The 21,520-nt window shown below is 38.5% G+C and overlaps 1 protein-coding gene across 1 annotated transcript in view; it reads right to left on the bottom strand.

Moving 5' to 3' along the window:
* LOC126298153 (myotubularin-related protein 14) overlaps positions 1-21,520 on the bottom strand; it is a 148,499-nt gene that overhangs the window by 29,631 nt on the left and 97,348 nt on the right. Inside the window, exon 8 of the mRNA XM_049989463.1 lies at positions 6,528-6,632. Within this exon, the coding sequence (XP_049845420.1) occupies positions 6,528-6,632 (105 nt within the window). The remainder of the gene's footprint in view (positions 1-6,527; positions 6,633-21,520) is intronic.

Here is a 21,520-nt window from a genome sequence, read left to right as displayed (position 1 = left end):
CTAATTCTGACACTGCATTTAAGGAAGTGAAGGAAACAGTAACCACACACTCCTCAACAGGCTGTGACCACTGGACTGTGACATCTTCAATCAATCACACTTAGCTTTGGAACTTAGTTGGAACACTGCAGTAATGAAGCCAGGTTTAAATGCCTATAACGATGATGTTTAAATAACAAGACTCATTACTTTTGAATTTGGGGAGCACATCTTTGCATCATAGGGCATAACGCGCCATTTGCTCCTCTATCAAGGGGAAAGGAGTGTGTAGTGTCTCTCTCTCTCTCTCTCTCTCTCTCTCTCTCTCTCCCCCTCTCCCTCTCCCAGTTTTTCTGTATTGGAGCTACATTTATGCAATGGCACATGGACAAGGTCAACCTCAGCGTGGAATGCCTTTAAGACTGAGGTTATTCCTCTGAAACATACTATGGTAGAATGATGTAGACGGGGGAAATACACTATGTGATCAAAAGTATCCGAACACCCCCAAAACCCTACTTTTTCATATTAGGTGCACTGTGCTGCCACCTTCTGCCAGGTACTCCATATCAGCAACCTCAGTAGTCATCAGACATTGTGAGAGAGCAGAATGGGGCACTCCGTGGAACTCATGGACTTCGAACGTGATCAGGTGATTAGGTGTCACTTGTGTCATTCGCCTGTACGCAAGATTTCCATACTCCTAAACATCCCTCGGTCCACTGTTTCCAATGTGATAGTGAAGTGGAAATGTGAAGGGGCACATACAGCACAAAAGTGTGCAGGCCGACCTCATCTGTTGACTGACAAAGGCTGCCAACAGTTGAAGAGGGTCGTAATGTGTAATAGGCAGACATCTATCCAGATCCTTCACAGGACTTCCAAACTGCATCAGGATCCACTGCAAGTACTATGACAGTCAGGCAGGAGGTGGGAAAACTTGGATTTCATGGTTGAGAGGCTGCTCATAAGCCACACATCACGCCGGTAAATGCCAAACGACACCTGGCTTGGTGCAAGGAGCGTAAACATTGGATGGTTAAACAGTGGAAAAACGTTGTGTAGAGTGAAAAATCATGGTATACAATGTGGCGATCCGATGGTGGGGTGTGGGTATGGCGAATGCCCACAGTGAACATCATCTGCCAGCGTGTGTAGTGCCAACAGTAAAATTCAGAGGCAGTAATGTTATGGTGTGGTCATGTTTTTCATGGAGGGGCTTGCACTCCTTGTTGTTTTGCGTGTCACTATTGCAGCACAGACCTACCTGGATGTTTTAAGCACCTTCTTGCTTCCCACTGTTGAAGAGCAATTTGGGGATGGTGACTGCATCGATCAACACAATCGAGCACCTGTTCATAATGCACAGCCTGTGGCGGAGTGGTTACATGACAATAACACCCCTGTAATGGACTGGCCTGCACAGAGTCCTGACATAAATCCTACAGAACACCTTTGGGATGTTTTGAACTTCGTGCCAGGCCTTACCGACTGACATCGATACCTCTCCTCAGACCATCACTCTTTGAAGAATGGGCTGTCATTCCCAAGAAACCTTCCAGCACTTGATTGAACGTATGCCTGTGAGAGTGGAAGCTGTCATCAAGGCTAAGGGAGGGCCAACACCATATTGAATTCCAGCATTTCCGATGGAGGGCACCACAAACGTTTAAGTCATTTTCAGCCAGGTGTCCGGATAGTTTTTGTCACAGTTTCTTTTTCCTCGTTTTCAGAGTTTGCACGAAATTAAATACTACAAGGTAAGTTACAACTGTGTGTCAGATGGAAACTTGAATATCAGTTACTAACTTTCCAACCAATGCATTTCCTTTTAAAAGAAGATGCACTAGTAACTCCAGTTGGCACACGCCACTTGGTCCAGATTTCAGAGGAGATTCCGACCATGAAATGAGACTAGTGCTCGCTTTTGCTAGATGTTCTTATCCAATAGCAGGGTGGGTCCTCTGAGAATTTTGGGACATAGGGAGATAATCAGTTTCAAATTGAAATCCTTGGGGCATGTGGGGATAGCTTACTTGGACGGTCCCCATCTGGAAAAGACAGGCAACTAGGTTTGACACATTCTTAGGTTGTCAAAAATGTTTTACCCACACAGTAGTCAAAGCATTGCAAACATTTCCTTGAAGCACTGAATAACAGTTGATTTTTAATAAAAGGTGCACCGTAACATACATTATCATTCTGCTTTCTTTCACTGTGAGATAGTTTGATATACTGATTAATCACTAATGTATTAGGTTGGTTCATAAGTTCGTAGTGTTTTTCATAAGTCTGATAAACACAACAGATACGCATAACAGGGACTTTAGTCATCAATAATAGTGTTCCCTTTGCCAATTACAACAGCCTGCCAACACTGAAGTAACTTTTGATTCTGTGACTGTAGAAATCAGGTGGTTCTGAGATGAAGAGCTCATTGAGCTATGTTCAGAGCACATTTTTATTCGGAAAGAAAGTTCCTTGATGGTTGTCTGATAGAGAGCGGAAAAGCTGAAAATCAGAAGGCACAAGATCAGATGAAGAAGGTGAGTGCGGCATGATTTCGCAAATATTGTAAAAATACATCTACATAAACTCATGAAAAGTTGTTTTTGAGTGTTCCAGAGAATGATAAGATGTGTAAAATGTGGTTGCACTGCAATGGCAAATTGACAGCACATCAACACACAAGTTCACTGATTTAGGTTGCTGGTTTGAATCAAAGCTGGAAGAACATTTTAACTCATTTGTAAAATGAGTAAACAGACCTCTCATATATATATAAACTTCACCACACCGATCAGAAACAGAATAATATTCAGTTTTCCTTGCTGCTTTCATGCCCTTACTTTTGCAATCATTGTTCACACACATCACGTTCAAAAAGATGTTTTCTAGTTGATGTGACCACACACTTTTTAATATATTAGAAACTATCTTTTTAACGTTGCACTGTCTAATTAGGATCCTTATAGTTTAAACTTTTCCAGTTTCATCATCTTACATGAAGTAAGTCTGCTTCAGACGCTAACGTAAGTTTACACTCACAAACATCACAGCCCTTACATTTGCGTCACCTGAATGTTTCACAATCTTCATATCTCACTGTGTAACCTCATCAACCTACACCTCGTTGTACTGTGGACACATGTTTACACTTTCACTAATAGCAATGCCTTATAAAAAAAGTGAATTGTTTGTTCACAAAGTAAATGCATTTATCCTCTGTCGCCTGTTTCTCACATTTAGTCTAACGTGAAGCTATGAATAATACATACTACAATCGACAAAACTGCTAAAATCAATTCTTGCTAACACTGCTTTTGTATTTCGTGTAAAACTTTTAGTAATATTTGACCATACCAGGATTCGAACTTGGGACCTCTTGCCCTACAGTTGAATGCACTGTCCTTTGCGCCATGGGACACCTAACTGATGCACTATCTCTACCGAGTGGCTTCTGCACAGGCAACGAGCACCAAGTTTTACTAGGAATAATTTGTGCTTTGGATCCTAGCTCATGACTGACAGTTGACAACCTAGTTATAATATATAGACCCATTTCAAGAGTTCCACAATTCCTTAGTTTTGAGTGAGTTTAATGATGTTGCAGGAAGCAGGGAAAAGAATGTCCATCGTTGCACATATCCCTGCTCTAAATTGGTGAAGCATAAATGCATCAACTTTTGCAAGGCTTCCACTATCAGCATTCACAAAAATCCTTTCTATTGTTACTTACAAGTTGTAATTTTTTTTCCATCACTAAACAGCTGAACCGTTTGCAGTAAAAGTACATAATAACCTTGTAACTTCAGCTAATGCTTTGAAGTCTTTGTCATAATCTCTTATAGTACTACATCAGTAAAAGGCAAAGTGTTGGGACACCTATTTAGTGGAGATGGAATATATCTTAATCTGGGAAAAATAAGTCATAACAGAGATTCCTGTTTCCCAACTGATTTGTGAGAGGAACAGCTTTTTTGGAACAGGATTCTGTGACAGGCTCTTCATATACCAAGGCATGACCACTAGAATTATTGCAGAAAAACTTCACATTTTCAAAAATCAAAAAAGGATCCTTTGAGACATTGTTATACACTGATACTAGAAGTTACAGGATTAACATAATTATGGTACAAATTCAGGAAAATACTAGAAAAGTGACTGTATATGTACCCAAGGAACTCCCCAAATCTCAGGACACCACTCTATGGCCAAGAAAGAGTACCTCGTAGTCATTTGGAAAATTAGAATGTTACAATTCCATTTATCTGACAAATTGTTCAACATTTTTAAAGGCTCACAACTGTTTCTGTCGACTGAGAAGCCTGAATGATCCATAAGGACACTTGCATGATGGTCTCTGGGACTTCTGGAATGTGATGTCACAATGGCCTACAAAAACAGCCATAAATACAAGGCTGCTGATTTTTTATTTTTTTATTTTATAGATCTCTTAAAGGAATGCCTTGGAATGGTTGATATTGCAATCACTGCTGCATAAACAGATTCCAGTAGTAAAGAAATGGAATACCCAAAACTGTTGAAGACAGTGTAGGTCTTAGAAATGGAAAATGCCACTGAAGAAGAATTCTGATTAATACCATAGAATAATGATTCAATGTGTGAGGAATGGATACTTGTCATCCATGGTCAGCCACAACTAACCATCCTGTGTTTTTTTCCCCACCACACTACAACATTTGTTCGGCTGTGATTCCTGAAGAATCTTATTACAATAATCTGCCGGTATCATTGACCAAATTTCTATGGATCCATCAGGCAGAAGGAGGGTTTGCCAGACAGAAAATCATGTGTCTCAGGTACCCTAGAACACTGGAAACATCTGTAACTACAGTAGTTCTAGTCCACTAAATTATAATCATCAAATTGGAACTGAGTGTTCCACTGTCACCACAGCTGTAGCAACTGCTGAATCTTTATACATCACCAAGTCCCTTGAGGAAGACACGAATTTGAAGCTCAGAGCACCACATAACAGTTATATCCAACCATGGGAAAGTTTTTCAGTCAATATGATCAGAGGTATTTTTGTATTACATTTGCCACATACATAGTTTGTAAGCAGGTTTTAATGAGACATTGACAAGCATAGTCCCAAAGTATGATGATGTTGAGCAGAGACTGAAGTATAATATTGCTCATGATGAAATTTTGTGGTCATCACATCTAAATATGACAACAGTTTTGTCTTCTTGCGGAATGGCAGAGAGATCAAAATGCAGTGGATACCCCAACCCTATCTCAATGTGATAATAGAGTAATAACATGACATGGCTCATCACTAAAACAAAAAAAGCAAAACCATTGGCTTTTATAACGATCTAGGATGCAAACAAATAGAAAGAAAGGAAGACTTTGGGTAATACACTGTCAACAATGAGATCATTACAGATGATACAGCGTTAAAACAAAAGGCATAATAATTCCAAACACGAATCTGATAATGTTATGTCAATATTTTTTAGCCTATGAGGAAACTCATGTTATCAGAAAAATTAATAAACTGGTGACACACATGAAATAAAAGAATATAATCCTACATTAAGATGACGAAAACACAGGAATGTCATCTTTGTTCTTTTCCTGACACAGTGTTACTGTTTTGAGGAACTGATCATGACCATCTCTGTCTCATCTAGAGGTGCTATCTGAGATCAAATCTGGAATGTGAAGACAAATGAGCGCTGCTGATATAAAACCTTCAATGAGATTCAGATACATGGTGTTCTAATTAGCATTGAAGAGATCTTTTGTTTTCTCAGGAGGAGGTGCAATATTGCAACCTACATTTTGCTCAGTGCATTGCAGCAATTACTCACAACTGTCACAAAGGATCCAAGTGAGACTCACTCTTTAATAATACTTTTAATGCAACATTTGTGGATTCAGCACAAATCTATAAACAAACAGTGGATTATTCTAGAAACTTTGTATCAATTACTTCTATATAAATTTTGTGTATCTTTGAACTAAAACACATTTTCATTTCCATTGCTGATAACTATTAATACACAGACGATAACAGTGAACAATAGCAATCCAGGTGCAACAACCAGATATACGTATGATGCCATCACACGGTTCTTTTACTGGTGGTTCCAATAAGCTATCTTCTTAACTCAAAGCACGCCCCCCCCCCACCACACACACACACACACACACACACACACACACACACACACACACACTCACACTCACTTACATTATTTGACTTTATTACATGCTTCCTTCATGGTATTGAAAATTTCACAAGCAATAGTGTACTATCCGGTCTCACAAATCATTCTTTGGACGGACGGACGGCACACACACACACACACACACACACACACACACACACACACACACACACACACACTCACTCACTCACTCTCTATCCTGAGCTTAATATTTAAGCCAATAGCCACTTTTAAAAATTGTTCATTCCACTACTTATCCCAACATTTAATAGTGTACATAAATGATAATATTTTGAACAATTTATTCATGTCGAGTACTGTTCTTTTAAGGACAGTCTTGCTTACAATGGTGGTTGGTTGCCTGTTTGTGGTGCCGCCAGAAGAGATGAAGTATCAACTGTGGATGTTGCCGATCCACGCAGACTTCCTGTGCCAGAGATGAGTTGCCAACTGTAACACAGAACAAAAATTTCACTTGATACAGCACATACGCATTTAATTACACAATACTCCATAATCAAGCACATTAACCACAAGGGGGACGATGTTGGGGGGGGGGGGGGGGGGGGGAAGACATAACGGTCGATGCGGCGCGGAAGGGGGGGGGGGGGACAGAGCGGACAAGCTATTTAAGATGTTCTTCTCCGATCTGACCATACTATTGTACTATTGGAAGATATTTAGAAACATGGTGGTCAAATCCAAAACGGGGCCAAAAATGTCTCCAACCACAAAAAAATTGATGGAAAACAAATGAATAAAGATGTAAATGAAAGAAAGAGTATGAGAAGTAGGACAGTCAGAGAGAGGAGACTGCAGCACCAGAAAGGAAGCAGGTACTGAGTAGCTTGGGGCCCTGTGCTTGCCACGTACATACAAAAGAGTTGTTAGATCCCAGAGAGTACAGGATAAACATAGTGAAAGAAACTGACCATAGATTTTCTGAAAGCATCAGCTCAGTATTTGTACAAAGTGGATTAGGTACATACAGAAGCAGCTAAATCAGTATGGTTGAATGTATTCGAAATTTCCTCCTCCTTACAAGTTAACAGTCTTTCCATTGGGAGGCGGGGAAAAAGAAGTTAGATTTCTAGACGCATCTACAGCAATACTTCACAAACCACACATGGCGACTCGAGGAGCGTACTTCATTTTAGTATCATTTTATTCTTCAATACTTTACAGAGAAACAATATTTGTGAGTTTCTGTACATGCCTAAATACTGTTGGCACACATTTCCCCTACTGAAGTTCCCTGATTTCCAGACAAGTTTTAGGATTTTTCCCTGACAAATTTTGAGATCTTAAGGATAAGTAAAGTCACATGTTGACAAAAATTGTAAGGACTTCTGTATTTCTTCCCCATGTGAGCAAAAATCTTAAGTATTAACATCAACATGTTTTGTAATGAACTGTTTTTAGGTGGAGAAAACAAGCCAAATGGTATGTGTTTTTCATTAGACCACTGTTGTTATTTTATTTCAATAAAACAAAACACATTTGGTGACAAAAATATGCATTTCATGGAGTTGCAAGGCAGATTTAAAATAACTTCACCGATTTCATAAATCACCTCAGAGAAAAGTAAGCCTCTTTAAAGACGTGTGTAAGGCAGGGAAGAGTTGTGTAAACCAACACTATAGGTGACCAGCAATAAAATGTTGGTTCTACTCTATTCGTTATTGTCAGTTATTAACTACAGTTTTTATGTCTAGTATTTTTCACGTATTGTGAGATTTTTCTTATGGGAAATATATGAGTACACAGTGCACAAACCGTCAACTACTGCCACAATTTTCTTCTTCTTATCATCCATACTTGCGGTAAGACAGTCGCAATTCCTGAAATCCATTGCCCATGGCCTCTGGCCTGCCGAGGAGTATCACAGTCCTGGGACCTTGGATAAACCACGAAAATACACTGCATTATGCCACACACAAACAGACCCCACCTGCAGGCAGATCCGTGAGACTAGATCCGAAGGGCAGGGCTCGTACATTAGTGGGAAATGATGGGGATTCCATTGGAGACACCTGCAGAAATGGCCTGTAGTTTTGGTCTGTTGTGGAAATCCATTCATGTGGCCAGCTATTCATGTGTCACAGACACCATGTTGATGAAATGAGACCATGCTGATCAATCCATGCAACAGATAACTTGTGGAAATATTCTGAAAATCAATACTAATCAGAATAGTTAACACTCACTGTAAAAATGATCACTGGACCACAGACAAGCATGTAGAAAAGACAATCACACTCTCTCAACTAAATTTTTGGCCATAGCCTTTGCCAGAAAACGAGAGCACACATACACATTCACACAATCACTCAGACACAACTCGTGCACACATGACCACCATCTCCAGCCACTGCATCAACAGCCTCTGAAAATCAGATATAAAGAAACCATTCCTCGTGCCTCCCTGCCTCTTGTTGGCAGCTGCTAGGCTAGTGGCAAGAAGCGGTGGCAGCACTGACTGCAAGCTGAAGGGAATGGTAGAAAGGGAAGAAGCAGTAAAGCAGTAAGAATGAGGGAGTAGGAAGTGGCGCATATACTCAGCTGTGCCCAGCCAGCAACAGTATTTCAGTACACAAATCATTTCATCTACTGAGACAAAAATAAGATTTTTCCAGTGTTTTGTTGAAATTTCTCTGACACCTCTGAAATTCCCTGATATTTTCCAATTTCCAGAACTTGTGGCAAACCTGCCAAATTACTATAGTCATTTTTCATAATTTCAAGTTACATGTATATAATATACTTGTGATAGCAGGTTGTCAAAAAATTTAAAAGCCATTCTTCTAACAAAACACTGTTTTTCTGTACATTATCCCAGTTGTAATAATCACATAAACTTTATATAAATTGCACAACCCTTATTTAAATTCTTCCAGCATCATCAGTGTGCAGTACTTATGTGTTATATGTGTTTATGAGCCACACAACATTCTATTATTGTAATATTAGGATCATTTAACACAGGAATGAGACTGTAATTCACTGGAACAAGAATAGCACACAAAACTACTTGTATGAATACATTCAGTCCATTTAACTGCATCTATGGTAGTTGCAACACACTAAAATGAAATGACACATACAGATGCTGTTCATGTAAAGATAATTCGAATTTGTATACCTGTTTTGGCTATGCCAGGGTATTTTCAAGTTTTCTGAAAAATACCAGGTGAATGACCTTATTTTGCTGACACAACCACCTGACTGAATAGTAATAATAATAAATTAAATAATAATAAATTAAATCCATAAGTACTACACTGTCATAGCAGGGGGAGAGGTGACACCCCAATGACTGAAATGAAGAAATTCATTTACCCCATTTGAAGTTCATGGAAATTTTGAAAGCATGGTCAAAAACTATCAGGAAAGAACTATTCCAGGAAGTGTCCTGCAAAGGGAATCCTCTGTCAGTTTAGACAATGCAACTGAGCCTATGGATTCTGCAAAGACTAAATCAGGATGCAAGAACGAGTCTGAACATTCAGAAAACCCCAACAAAATTCAGACCCAAAATTAAATACTTTCCTAGAATATTGAACACCAATTCCCTTTTAAAACTAGAAAAATAAAACTACCAAAAGCTTTAAATGAACAAAGACCTTATATTTTAGTATTAAAGGAAACACGGCTCAGATGACAATACTATGGAAGTACTATGGAATGTAAGAACTATCGCACCTTTCAGGGAGAAGTCACAAATGAGGTATTCCACATCAAGGAACAGTATTTGATATCAATTTTAAAGTGATGGAATCTGTGAAATATTTTTATTCTACATCAGAAAGACTTTTTCTTCCACCACTACGAGCTGGAAACAGAAACTAGAACCTGATTAATATTTTTGAGAAACCTCAGAAAATGAAGTATCCAAAATCCCAAATGAAAATTTCAAAATACTGCTAGGAGATTTTAATATCCAAATTGGAAAAGAGAAGGCCCTTTGCAAGATTGATTGTGACTGCCCAGCACACAAAAGAACCAGCAGACACTGTGAAAGATTACTTACTCAGTCTGAGCAAAGCTTTCAGCTTAAAACTGATGTCCATATATTTTAAAAAACTCCAGAGAACACAAGTAACTCCGAGATCATCAAATCCAAATTTACGATAGCTCCAAATTGATCCTGCTGCGATTTTAAGTACGAACATTAAAGAAATAATGAACATCAAGGTGAGGTGAAGACAGGAGCAAACATTGGAACAGGCCATTATGTACCTACAATTAAAATAAAATTTATTCCAATGCCAGACCAGAAGCCACAGGAATAATATATTTAAGACTGATGTAGAGAAATTATGAACAAATTCAAGAACTTATAAACTGGTGATTAGAAAAGCATTAGCACCAAAATATAAGGTACAGTCAAATGAAAACAAGACAGATGGAAAAAAGTAAGAAAACTATTTGTTATTTCACAAGTAATCAGCAGAAATGTTAATACATTTATCCCATTGTGAAATGAGACGGTCAATGTCTTCATAAAAAGTTGTTTGCAGCTGTCTGCAGAATGATGATGGAACCCAGCAGGCACGCACCCCTGTGTCTGAAGCAAATTGACAGCCACGAATGTCTTTCTTCAGGGCTCCAAGAAATATGAAAATAGCATGGGGAGGTATTGGGACTGTATGGAGGATGTGTAATGGCATCCCAGCGAAACTTCTACAGCATAGTCTATACAACGCTGGCAAATTGTGGGCAAGCATTATCTTACAACAGGATGACGCTATCAGTCAATATTCTTGGGCATTTGGACTTTATGGCATTCTTCAATTTTTGTGAAGTCTCCGTTATTGCTGTGGGTTAACTATGATGCATGTTCTAGGAAATAAATGTACAGCAGGCCATTGTAGCCAAAGAAAAAAGGTTATCATGACTTGCTTGGTATTCTTCATTATGATATCATTCTATGTACTGCAGTACTGTCAACAGTCTGTTGAGCTTCTACTCCTCCTTCAAGTCCTGGGGAACCCACTGAGCACACATTATCCAGAATTTCAGATGCTCTGTCATGATGGCATGAGCGGTATCGTAACTGATGCCCAACATGAAGTGAATGTCTTCTACCGCCCGTCGTCCATCATTTCTGTTGGCAGCATCCACTGCAGCAATGACAGAAGTGAAAATGACATGATGAGCCTGTCCTTGCCAATTGCTGTCTTTCAATGACACCCAATGTTCTTGAAATCATTTAACCCATGCACACACATGTGCATGCGACATACTGAGTTCGTCACATACAAAAACATATGGACATCAATTTCATTTCCTGACACTCCTTCCGCATTAATAAACAGCATTACCCCATGCTTTTCCTCTTTCCTGGCCTCTGTAGTGAAGTTGGACACACATTCAACTCACTGACCTCAAGTGAAACATATCTAACAGACAAATGGCACACTGGTGAATGTTTGGACTGTTCCTTCTTGATTCCCTACAGTGGGCACTTCTATACAACACCTACCTGTGCTACCAATGTCTGCACCATGCTCGTAATATAGACTGTCTCATTTTCATTAGACTGCCATTATAATAGATACTGCCAAGGAAACAGCTCCACTGGAAAAGAACAAGAAACACAGACAGTGGAATGAAGATGTTGAAGACACTATAGATGAAATATTGAGAGTGTGGAGAGATGGTTTTCTACAATGAAAGAAGCTGATTATATGGAATTTATAAACTAAATAAAGTGAATGGAAAAATTTTTTGGGTTATGCTAAGAGAGATTTTGAAAAGTCTCTTCTATATGATTTTGAAGGCAACTTCCAGAAAAACAACACAAGTAATTTTTATAAAGCTTCCAAAACTAAATTAACAGAGTATCAACTGCCAAGCCAACATTTTAAAAGAGGAAACAGTGAACTAGTCATCAAGAATGAAGAAAACTGAATTATCGCCAGAGTATTTTAAAAAGCTCTTCAATTATCAGGCACCAGTGACATCTTTTTAAAATGTAGAATATTAAAATGTTTTTTCTTAATTCAAAACAACCAAATAAAACTGAAATTCAGATTATAATCAAAGAACTCAAAAATAACTACACTTCTGGACAGGATTCAACTGTCACAGGAATGTCAAAAAACTTCTGGAGGAAATTTGGATAACAGAGAAAAACCAAAAGAATAGAAAAGCTTCATTTGTGTGGCAGTATTGTCCATAGTTGATTTACAATTCCTGAGTCCATTTTTGTTCCATCGTTACAGCTACAAGAAAACATGTTCCCCACACCAGATGTGTTTCACTTTATTGAGGTAAAGCATCATCAGCGGACAGTAATTAAAGATATTTATAATTTGATTTGTTTTTAAGATAAAAAACAGTTTGTTAACAATGTGTTGGTTTTTACTACTGGTGATTTCTGCTTGGTTTCTCACCTACATCAGGAAATTCTGCCTGCTAGTACATCTTTGGTATCTTTCTTCATTAGACACTGATACTTTTAGTCTAATTTTTCAGCACTCTGCAGAACTATGCATTTCTTAAATTTTATCCAGCACACTTTTTCGCACACCACTGTTAACTGTTTATTTTTATGCTTCTAAGTGAATATTGCGTTTTGTAGTATTGACAACATAACATTGGCACTAGGATATCTTTGACCTATACTTTTTTAGTTAGGTGTAATGTGATTTCCATTTACTTATGTTGCTGTGTATTTATATACCATGTACGAGTAAGGAAGGAATAATGATGGATATTTCCTTTATTAAGTTGGGGAGGGAGAAGCAATAGCGAGGGGGCATAAATGTATATTAATGTGATGGAGAGTGAGTTGGAGGAAAAGGTGACGAGCAAGAAGTGATTTTCTCTCAATTATTTTATATGGTGTCTTGTTTACACTATTTATTTGGTCATTGAGCAGCTGTTTATTTTGTGTTAATGCTTTCTGTATGTGAAAATTTTCTTGGAAAGGGAGGAGGTGTCGGGCTTTACTGATTCTTACAATGTTCATATCTTTTTCAATAATGCTTGGTATGTGGTATTCTTGTTTTAGATGATTTGCAAATGCTGAATGGTTTGTACTGTATTTCAATGCTCCAATGTGTTCTTTATATCTTGTGTTGAATATAATACACATTCAAACTTTAAAAAAGTCAGTTTGTAAATATCTTTAATTACAGCCCACTGATGATGCTGGAAGTGAAGTGGAAGGAAAAAGAATCAAAACCATGCATTTTCTTGTAGTTTTAATGACAGAATGAAAATATCCTCAGGAATGGAAATGGACTGTCATTCCCCCGTTTACACAAGAAATGAAATAAGACAGTTGTGAACAACAACTGTAGAGGAACTTCTTTGGTAGCTGTTACATACATAATCCTATCCAATGTCCCTCAAAATTATTTGGAGTAGCAATTCAACTATCACTTCGGTGAATACCAAACGGGATTTAGTTAGATATGGTCAATACTGTGAAGAACAGTTTCTGAATGTGAAACTAATCATAAGGAGCTACTGTCCAAGAGGTTCAAATGGCTCTGAGCACTATGGGACTCAACATCTTAGGTCATAAGTCCCCTATAACTTAGAACTACTTAAACCTAACTAACCTAAGGACATCACACACACCCATGCCCGAGGCAGGATTCGAACCTGCGACCGTAGCAGTCCCGCGGTTCCGGACTGTAGCACCAGAACCGCACGGCCACCGCGGCCGGCTGTCCAAGAGGCAAAATTCTTGGCATCACCTTTGCAGTCATCAAGAAAGCCTATGAATCCATAGATAGAGAAACACTCTTCAATACACTAGAATAAATTGGAACAGACAATGAAAACTTTGGCTCAATCACAGAAACAATGACAGAAATAGAAGTCCAAAAGAAAATTTCATGGAGAAATTTTGGAACTGTCTGAAATAATAATTTGTGTAAGCAAGATGATGGCCTTCAACCCCACTGATCTTCAATTGCATTTTGGAAAAGGTAATTAGGGAACTGTATCTTAGACATCAAGAGAAAAGGAATCCGAGAAATAAGACTGGGATTTAAAAAGTCTAACATAAAACTCAGTAGCCTAGCCTCTGTAATGATTTAGCAATATTTTCCAAAACAATTAATACAAAAACTGAGATAATCAACCTGTTGGAAGCAACAGCAGAAAAGGTTGGATTACAAATTTCTTTCGAGAAGACTGAATTCATAACATACTTTAAAAATGCTCCAAAAATTTATAAGCACAAGATAAGTAAGAATCAACAGAGAGAGGGCGACTGAGCGAGGCGGTGCAGTGGTTAGCTCAACTGACTCGCACTTGGGAGGATGACTGTTTAAATCCACATCCAACCAGCCTGATTTAGGTTTTCTGTGATTTTCTTACATCACTCCTTGCAAATGCTAAGAAGGCTCTTTTGAAAGAGCACAGACAATTTCCTTCCATATCCTTGAATCTTTCGAAGTTTATGCTCCATCTCTAATGACTTTTACAGCCATGGGACATTAAATCCCAATCTTCCCATCTTCCTTCCTTCAGCAGCGTGAATAAATTTAAGTACTGAGGGGAAATAACACTGCCAAATGGTATAAAGAAGCAAACAAAAATACAGTACAGGAAATGAAAATGGTTTATCATTTAACAAAGAAAATATACAATAAGAAATCACTTTCAGAAAAAAACTTATCTGCAACACTACAACACAATCATAAAGATCAAGTGCCTTTCTGGAATGTTTAGTACTCAACAGATAGGGAGAAACTGAGGAATTGGAGAAACATGAAAGGAAGCTACTACACAAAACACTCAGTCCACGAAAAGTTAAGAGTACATGGACAAGAAGTGGTAATGGAAAAATCTGCATCCAGACTAAAAAACTATCTAATGCTCTCAGGAAAAGGAGAATTTCTTTTATGATCACTTGCTTTGAATCAGCCTGGAAAGACTGACACAAAAAATGTTTGACCTTTGACAAAAATCTCCAGATGTAAAACAGTTGGTTCAGGGAGATTAAAAACAAAGATTCCAAGACTTACAAAGCAAGAAAGCGCCGGTAGACAGGCACAATAAAATAACACACAAACACACACACAAAATTACGAGCTTTCGCAACCGGCGGTTGCTTCGTCAGGAAAGAGGGAAGGAAAAGGAAAGATGAAAGGATGTGGGTTTTATTTTTCTATTCATTCAGTGACCATTCAGTGACTGTCAATTTGCATTACTTTTGGATATGGACTGTACATTGTTTAGTCTTATTGTAATTATTTCAGTCCTACTATTAAAATTATTCTATTACATATATACTAACAATTACAGCACATTTGGCTTGTAGTTGTGACAGGTAATTAAATAAGTAAGGGAGTCTTTATCACAAATATAGTCTAACACTCTCAATCTAATTTTGTGTGTGTGTTTGTGTGTTATTTTATTGTGCTTGTCTACCGGCGCTTTCCATCTTGGTAAGTCTTTGAATCTTTGTTTTTAATAATATATATATAAGGGGAGGCAGAAATTCTAGACAGGTCAACATTTCAAAACAAAACTTAAGTTCAGAGGTTTGCAGGGAAAGGTTAGAAACTTTATCACTATATGGACAGATTAAAGAAGAAAAGAACATGGTGAAAGCATAAGGAAATTTTCGAAAGACCAAAAATCTGGAAAGAAAGCATCATGAGGAAGTTACTTCGTGTGGTCCATAGGAGGTCGCAGTCAAAGAAGGAAGAGAAACAATAATACACCGAAGAGACAAAGAAACTGGTACACCAGCCTAATATCGTGTAGAGCCCCCACGAGCATCCAGAAGTGCTGCAACACGACATGGCATGGCATGGCATGGCATGGACTCGACTAATGTGGGAAGGAGTGCTGGAGGGAATTGACACCATGAATCCTGCAGGGCTGTCCATAAATGTGTAAGAGTATGAGGGAGTGGAGATCTCTTCTGAACAGCACGTTGCAAGGCATCCCAGACATGCTCAATAAGGTTCATGTCCGGAGAGTTTGATGGCCAGCAGAAGCATTTAAACTCAGAAGAGTGTTCCTCGAGCCACTATGTAGCAATTCCAGACGTGGGGTGGCACATTGTCCTGCTGGAATTGTCCAAGTCCGTCAGAATGCATGATAGACATCAATGGATGCAGGTGATCAGACAGGATGTTTACATACATATCACCTGTCACAGTCATATCTAGATGTATCAAGTGGCCCATATCACTCCAACTGCACACGTCAAACTCCATTTCAGTCTCTCCACCAGCTTGAACAGTCCCCCCTACTGACGTGCAAGGTCCACGGGTTCACGAGGTTGTCTCCATAACTGTACACGTCCATCTGCTCGATACAATTTGAAGTAAGACTTGTCCGTCCAGGCAACATGATTCCAGTCATCAACAGTCCAATGTCAGTGTTGATGGGCACAGGCGAGGCGCAACGCTTTGTGTCGTGCAGTAATTAAGGGTACATGAGTGGGCCTTTGGCTCCGAAAGCCCACATCAAAGATGTTTTGTTGAATGGTTCGCATACTGACACTTGTTGATGGCCCAGCATTGAAATCTGCAGCAATTTGCGGAAGGGTTACGCTTCTGTCGCATTGAATGATTCTCTTCAGACGTCACTGGTCCTGTTCTTGCAGGATCTTTTTCCGGCCACAGCAATGTCAGAGATTAAATGTTTCACCAGATTCCTGATATTCATGGTACACTCATGAAATGATTGTATAGGAAAATCCTCACTTCATCGCTACCTCGGAGATATTGTGTCTCATCGCTCATGCACCGACTGTAACAACATGTTCAAACTCACTTAAATCTTGATAACCTGCCATTGTAGCAGCAGTAACCAATTTAACAACTATGCCAGACTCTTGTTGTCTTACAGGCATTGCAGTCACAGCACCGTATTCTGCCTGTTTACATATCTCTGTATCTGAATACGCCTGCCTATACCAGTTTCTTTGGCACTTCAGTGTAGATGAAAATTATATATAACTTAGAAGACAGACAATCTCAGAACCCATTCAATGAATCATCAGCTATCATTTACCTTTCCTATATTTATATCCTGCAAATTACCTTATGATGTGTGGCATAGGGAACTTCTGGTACGATCATCATTTCTACATCCTTTGTTCCATTCACTAACAGTGCACTGGAAGACCGAATTTATATAAAACTCCAAATGAACTTCAATTTTCTCCTCCTAGTTATTTCGAGAGGCATACATGAAAGTAATATTTTGTCCAACTTCTGGGAATGGTTGCCTTTAAACTTTCGACAGTAAAGCTCTCTGTGGTACAAAAAGACTCTATTGTATCAGCTACGTCATGGGTTTGTTGAGCATTCCTGTAAATCTCCCAAGCTTACTAGAAGACTCTGTAACAAAACATGCTGTTCTTCATTGGAGCCTCTCTACCTCTTCTATTAGTTCAACTTTGTGAGGGTCCCAGACTGATGAGTAATACTCAAGACTTGGTCAAGTAAATGTTTTGGAAGCCTCTTCTTTCATAATGGAATTAAATTTTGGAAACCGACCACTTACAAGAATATCAGGGCAAGTAAGTTAGCCATTTATGCTGTTATTTAAAGCATTACCGGCACATATGTAATCTATGTATCTTCAAGAGTAATACATATTAAAAAAAGATCAAGCTTCAGGTTTTATTTTTCATATTTACTTTAGTTCTTTGAGAGATTACAAACAATAAAATAATGATTATATATCTTAAAAAGAAGTGCAAGGTGAGTTACTGAACAATTTCTTCATCTAGGACTTCGAAAATTTCTTGCTCACTCAACAAACATGATGTACCTGTAGCAGAATTGTACACGGATGAAATTACGTCAATGCATTCATATTGGCCAAACCATTCGCAACAGCAGCTCTTACATTTGCTAATGTTTCTTTCAAATAATTCCACAAATTGACAACAGAACGCAGCACAAGTCAAGTGGTAGATAGTGATGCATCCATACATTGTTCTCATATGAAACAAATCCAGTGTTTGAGAGAGAGATAGATGGATGACACATTGAGAAAATCGCGGCCCAACCTATACGCTGGTGTGGTCTTTCTAACACCAAGTTGTGGCCCGAGCTATGCTTCGGCTTTGTCTACAAAATGTGTTAAGATTCTTCTAACAAATCTCTGCCTGTCATCGACTTTTCCTACAGTCAGTTTTATGTCGTCATTCAATTTCAGGTAGTTTTGTATGGTTACTCCTAAGTATTTTATGGTTGTAACTGTTTCTGGCAGTATTTTGTCAACAGGGTAATCAAATCATGATTGTCTAATTAACCTATTTATATGCAATACATTCTGTTGGTTTATATTCATGGCTGCTGACTACAAGTCACTGCATCAATCATTTCTCCCCTGCTCTCATCCTTCATTTTGCTATGACCTTCTGGCATTACAACCTTCTGATAGATATCACCTCAGGAAGCGTCCAATATTATCCATTAGATCATTTATAGATACTATAAACAGTAAGAGCTTGATAACACACTTTTGGGGCTACTCAAGAAATTACCTTTACATCTGTCAATTTAGTACTATTAACATTGTGTTGAATTCTATTTACTAAGTAGTTCTGAATTCACTCTCAAATCAGGTCTGATATTTTGTAAGCTCTCATTTTGTTCACTAAATGGTGGTGAGGAACTGTATCTAATGCATTCCAGATGTCAAGGAACAAAGGATCAACTAGGGCCTTTTGTCTACAGCACTCAGTATTCAATTTATATAAATACAGTTTCAGACATGTCCAGAGGACATTTAAATGGAATAACAACATCCATTCAACGTAATGACCAACACAAGGAATGTGCCTATTTTATGAGGCAAATTTTGCCGTTGCCACAGTATAATATAGCAACCTAACAAAAACTGTCTACCTAAATCAAGCAATGGAAAAATCCTGGATGATTTTGTCTACCTAGTTATATGGACTCCTGTGTTTGCAAGGTACAAGGGCCTGGTGCACTTCATATACTTATAGCCAGTTTTACTACAGGGGACGAGTAAGTACAGGATTTCTGAGAATGCAATAGCCATCCGCATCAGTATTCAAAGTAACAACCTTTTGCTACTTATGCACCTCACAGATAGAGAACTACGCAAATAATGCTGGTTTGCTGTTTTACGAATAAGCTCCAACTATGGCAACATCCTCTCATAGTATGACAAAGTGATTCTAGTAGACCATGCAGGCACTAGATGGCATCTGTAAACAGTTTCATAGTGGAAGGCTAATACTTGTTTGTTGTTAAGTAGGCAAAGCTGTGGACAAGATTGAAGGCAACTGTCATGGACAAAGATGGACAGCATCATTTTTGTGGAAGGAAGTGGATATTCATAAACGTTTAACTGAGGAGTGTTGTCAAGAAGCTCCTACGTAAAAGGCTATTTACAACCGGATCGCAGGGTCCACTAGTGGAAGTAGTGGAATGAAGTTTGCATACAACAATGTGAGTACTTGTTGTCTGTCAACATTGCGGACTCTGGGGAACACTGAGGTTGTGTTTCAATTTATTATGGCTGATAGATGTATAACTTTTGATGAACTGAAATGATAAACATACCGCGGTCGCACAAGTCTGCACTGCATTATTAATGATGATTTGGGTACGAAAGAAGTGTGCACATTAGGTTCTATGACACTTGACAGAGGTCCAAAAGGAGAATATAATTGAAGTCTGTAATCGATTACTGTAATGAAGAATGAAGATATAAATTGTTTGGTAAACTAGTGACTGGTGACAACTCATGGTATCACTACCATACACCTGAGAAGAAAGCCTAATCTATGCAACAGAAACCGCCAGGAGTCCCTGGCCCAAGAAATTTTGTGCTGCTCTATCGACAGGTCAACAGACGATCTTCGTCTTTGGACATTTGTCGCATATTGCTGATGGACTGGCTTCCACAATGAACAACTATCAACAGCAGGGAGTAATATGACACCCGGATCTCGCTCCATCTGATTACGGTTTCCTCAACAAAATGAAAGACACACTGTGGGATAAGAGGTTTTGCAACAACAAAGAGCTGCATGCAGCTGTCCACGAGTGTGTGCATAGTACCCCCTAACAATGGCTCCATGATGCAATAACGGAATTGTCAGGAAGGTGGCAGCAGTGTACTGATATTGGTGGGGAGTATACTGAGAGATCCCAAGTATACTGATTCACTGTTCATTAATAAATAAGGTACAAAAAAACTACTACTGTAAATAATTTTCAAATGCCCTCATATAAAAAAAAGTCATAACCTGCAAATCATGTTATCTTTATTGCCATTTGATTATGAAATTCTATAATAAAGTTACTTATATTGTAATTGTATAATAACCTATCAGCATCAATCAGTTGATAACTTATATATTGACACAAGAAGATATGCCACAGAAGCAGCAGCAACTTAGTGATCAGTTTCACACCTGTCTGTGAGTGGCTCTTAAATTTCAAAAGCTATTATTTATTCAATAAAATTACTACAGCAGACCAAATATATCTTTAAAAAATATCCATCCAACTCTATCTTCCTTAACAATTATTTCTTTCCCACTATGTCAAACTACATAACACACCATGCAGCAATCCACACTTCCTCATGAAAATCTAGTTTCAGTTAATTCTTAAACTACTAACACACACTTGAACTTGAGACTACCCAGAACACAAAGAGCCAGCTACACTATAGACTTACAAATCTGACCCTGTATGCCCTCCCTCATGTTAGATTGTCTGTATTATTGGAAGAGCTCACTTTTAGCCTTACAGATGTTTACCAAAGTGCACTCACTTTCTTTTACTCACAATGAACTGAGAGTTTGATTTTGTTTGCCAACCTCACTATTTGTACTATACAAACCTTACACTGAGCCAGTCTTCAAAGAGTCATTCATTATCCCAACTACTCTACCACAACTCCAACTAAACCACCCCTTATAAGCATTCCACGAATTTCTTACACAAAGTATTACTTCACAATCATGTCTTAGATGCCTTCGACACTGTTTTAAATTAACCACTGACAAGTCAGTGGCTCTTTGTTCCCCAAAGTCAATGACTACAGTATAAATTTTAAGCATTTAAATGTGGACAGCTACATCTGAATACCAAAGAATATGCTACCAGCCTCCATTTTTACTTAGGTCATAGTACACTGAGGGCATAGCACAACATGCCATATTGCCTTCGCAAAATTAGCATTCTGACCATATTCTATGCCCTCATCCGCAAACTGTTTCCTCACATTATGATTCACATGTTTTTCAGTATAAGCTGTTTCAGTGTAAGCTGTTTCTAGACATGCATTGATCAGCCAGAATATTACCACCACTGACCTACTATCAATATAAACCTGTCCTGGCAATAGCAACATTA

This window comes from Schistocerca gregaria, chromosome X (genome assembly GCF_023897955.1).
Source record: "Schistocerca gregaria isolate iqSchGreg1 chromosome X, iqSchGreg1.2, whole genome shotgun sequence".
NCBI lineage: Eukaryota > Metazoa > Arthropoda > Insecta > Orthoptera > Acrididae > Schistocerca > Schistocerca gregaria.
Note: the sequence above shows the minus strand (reverse complement) of the source record. Positions and strands in the feature narration are given on the sequence as shown.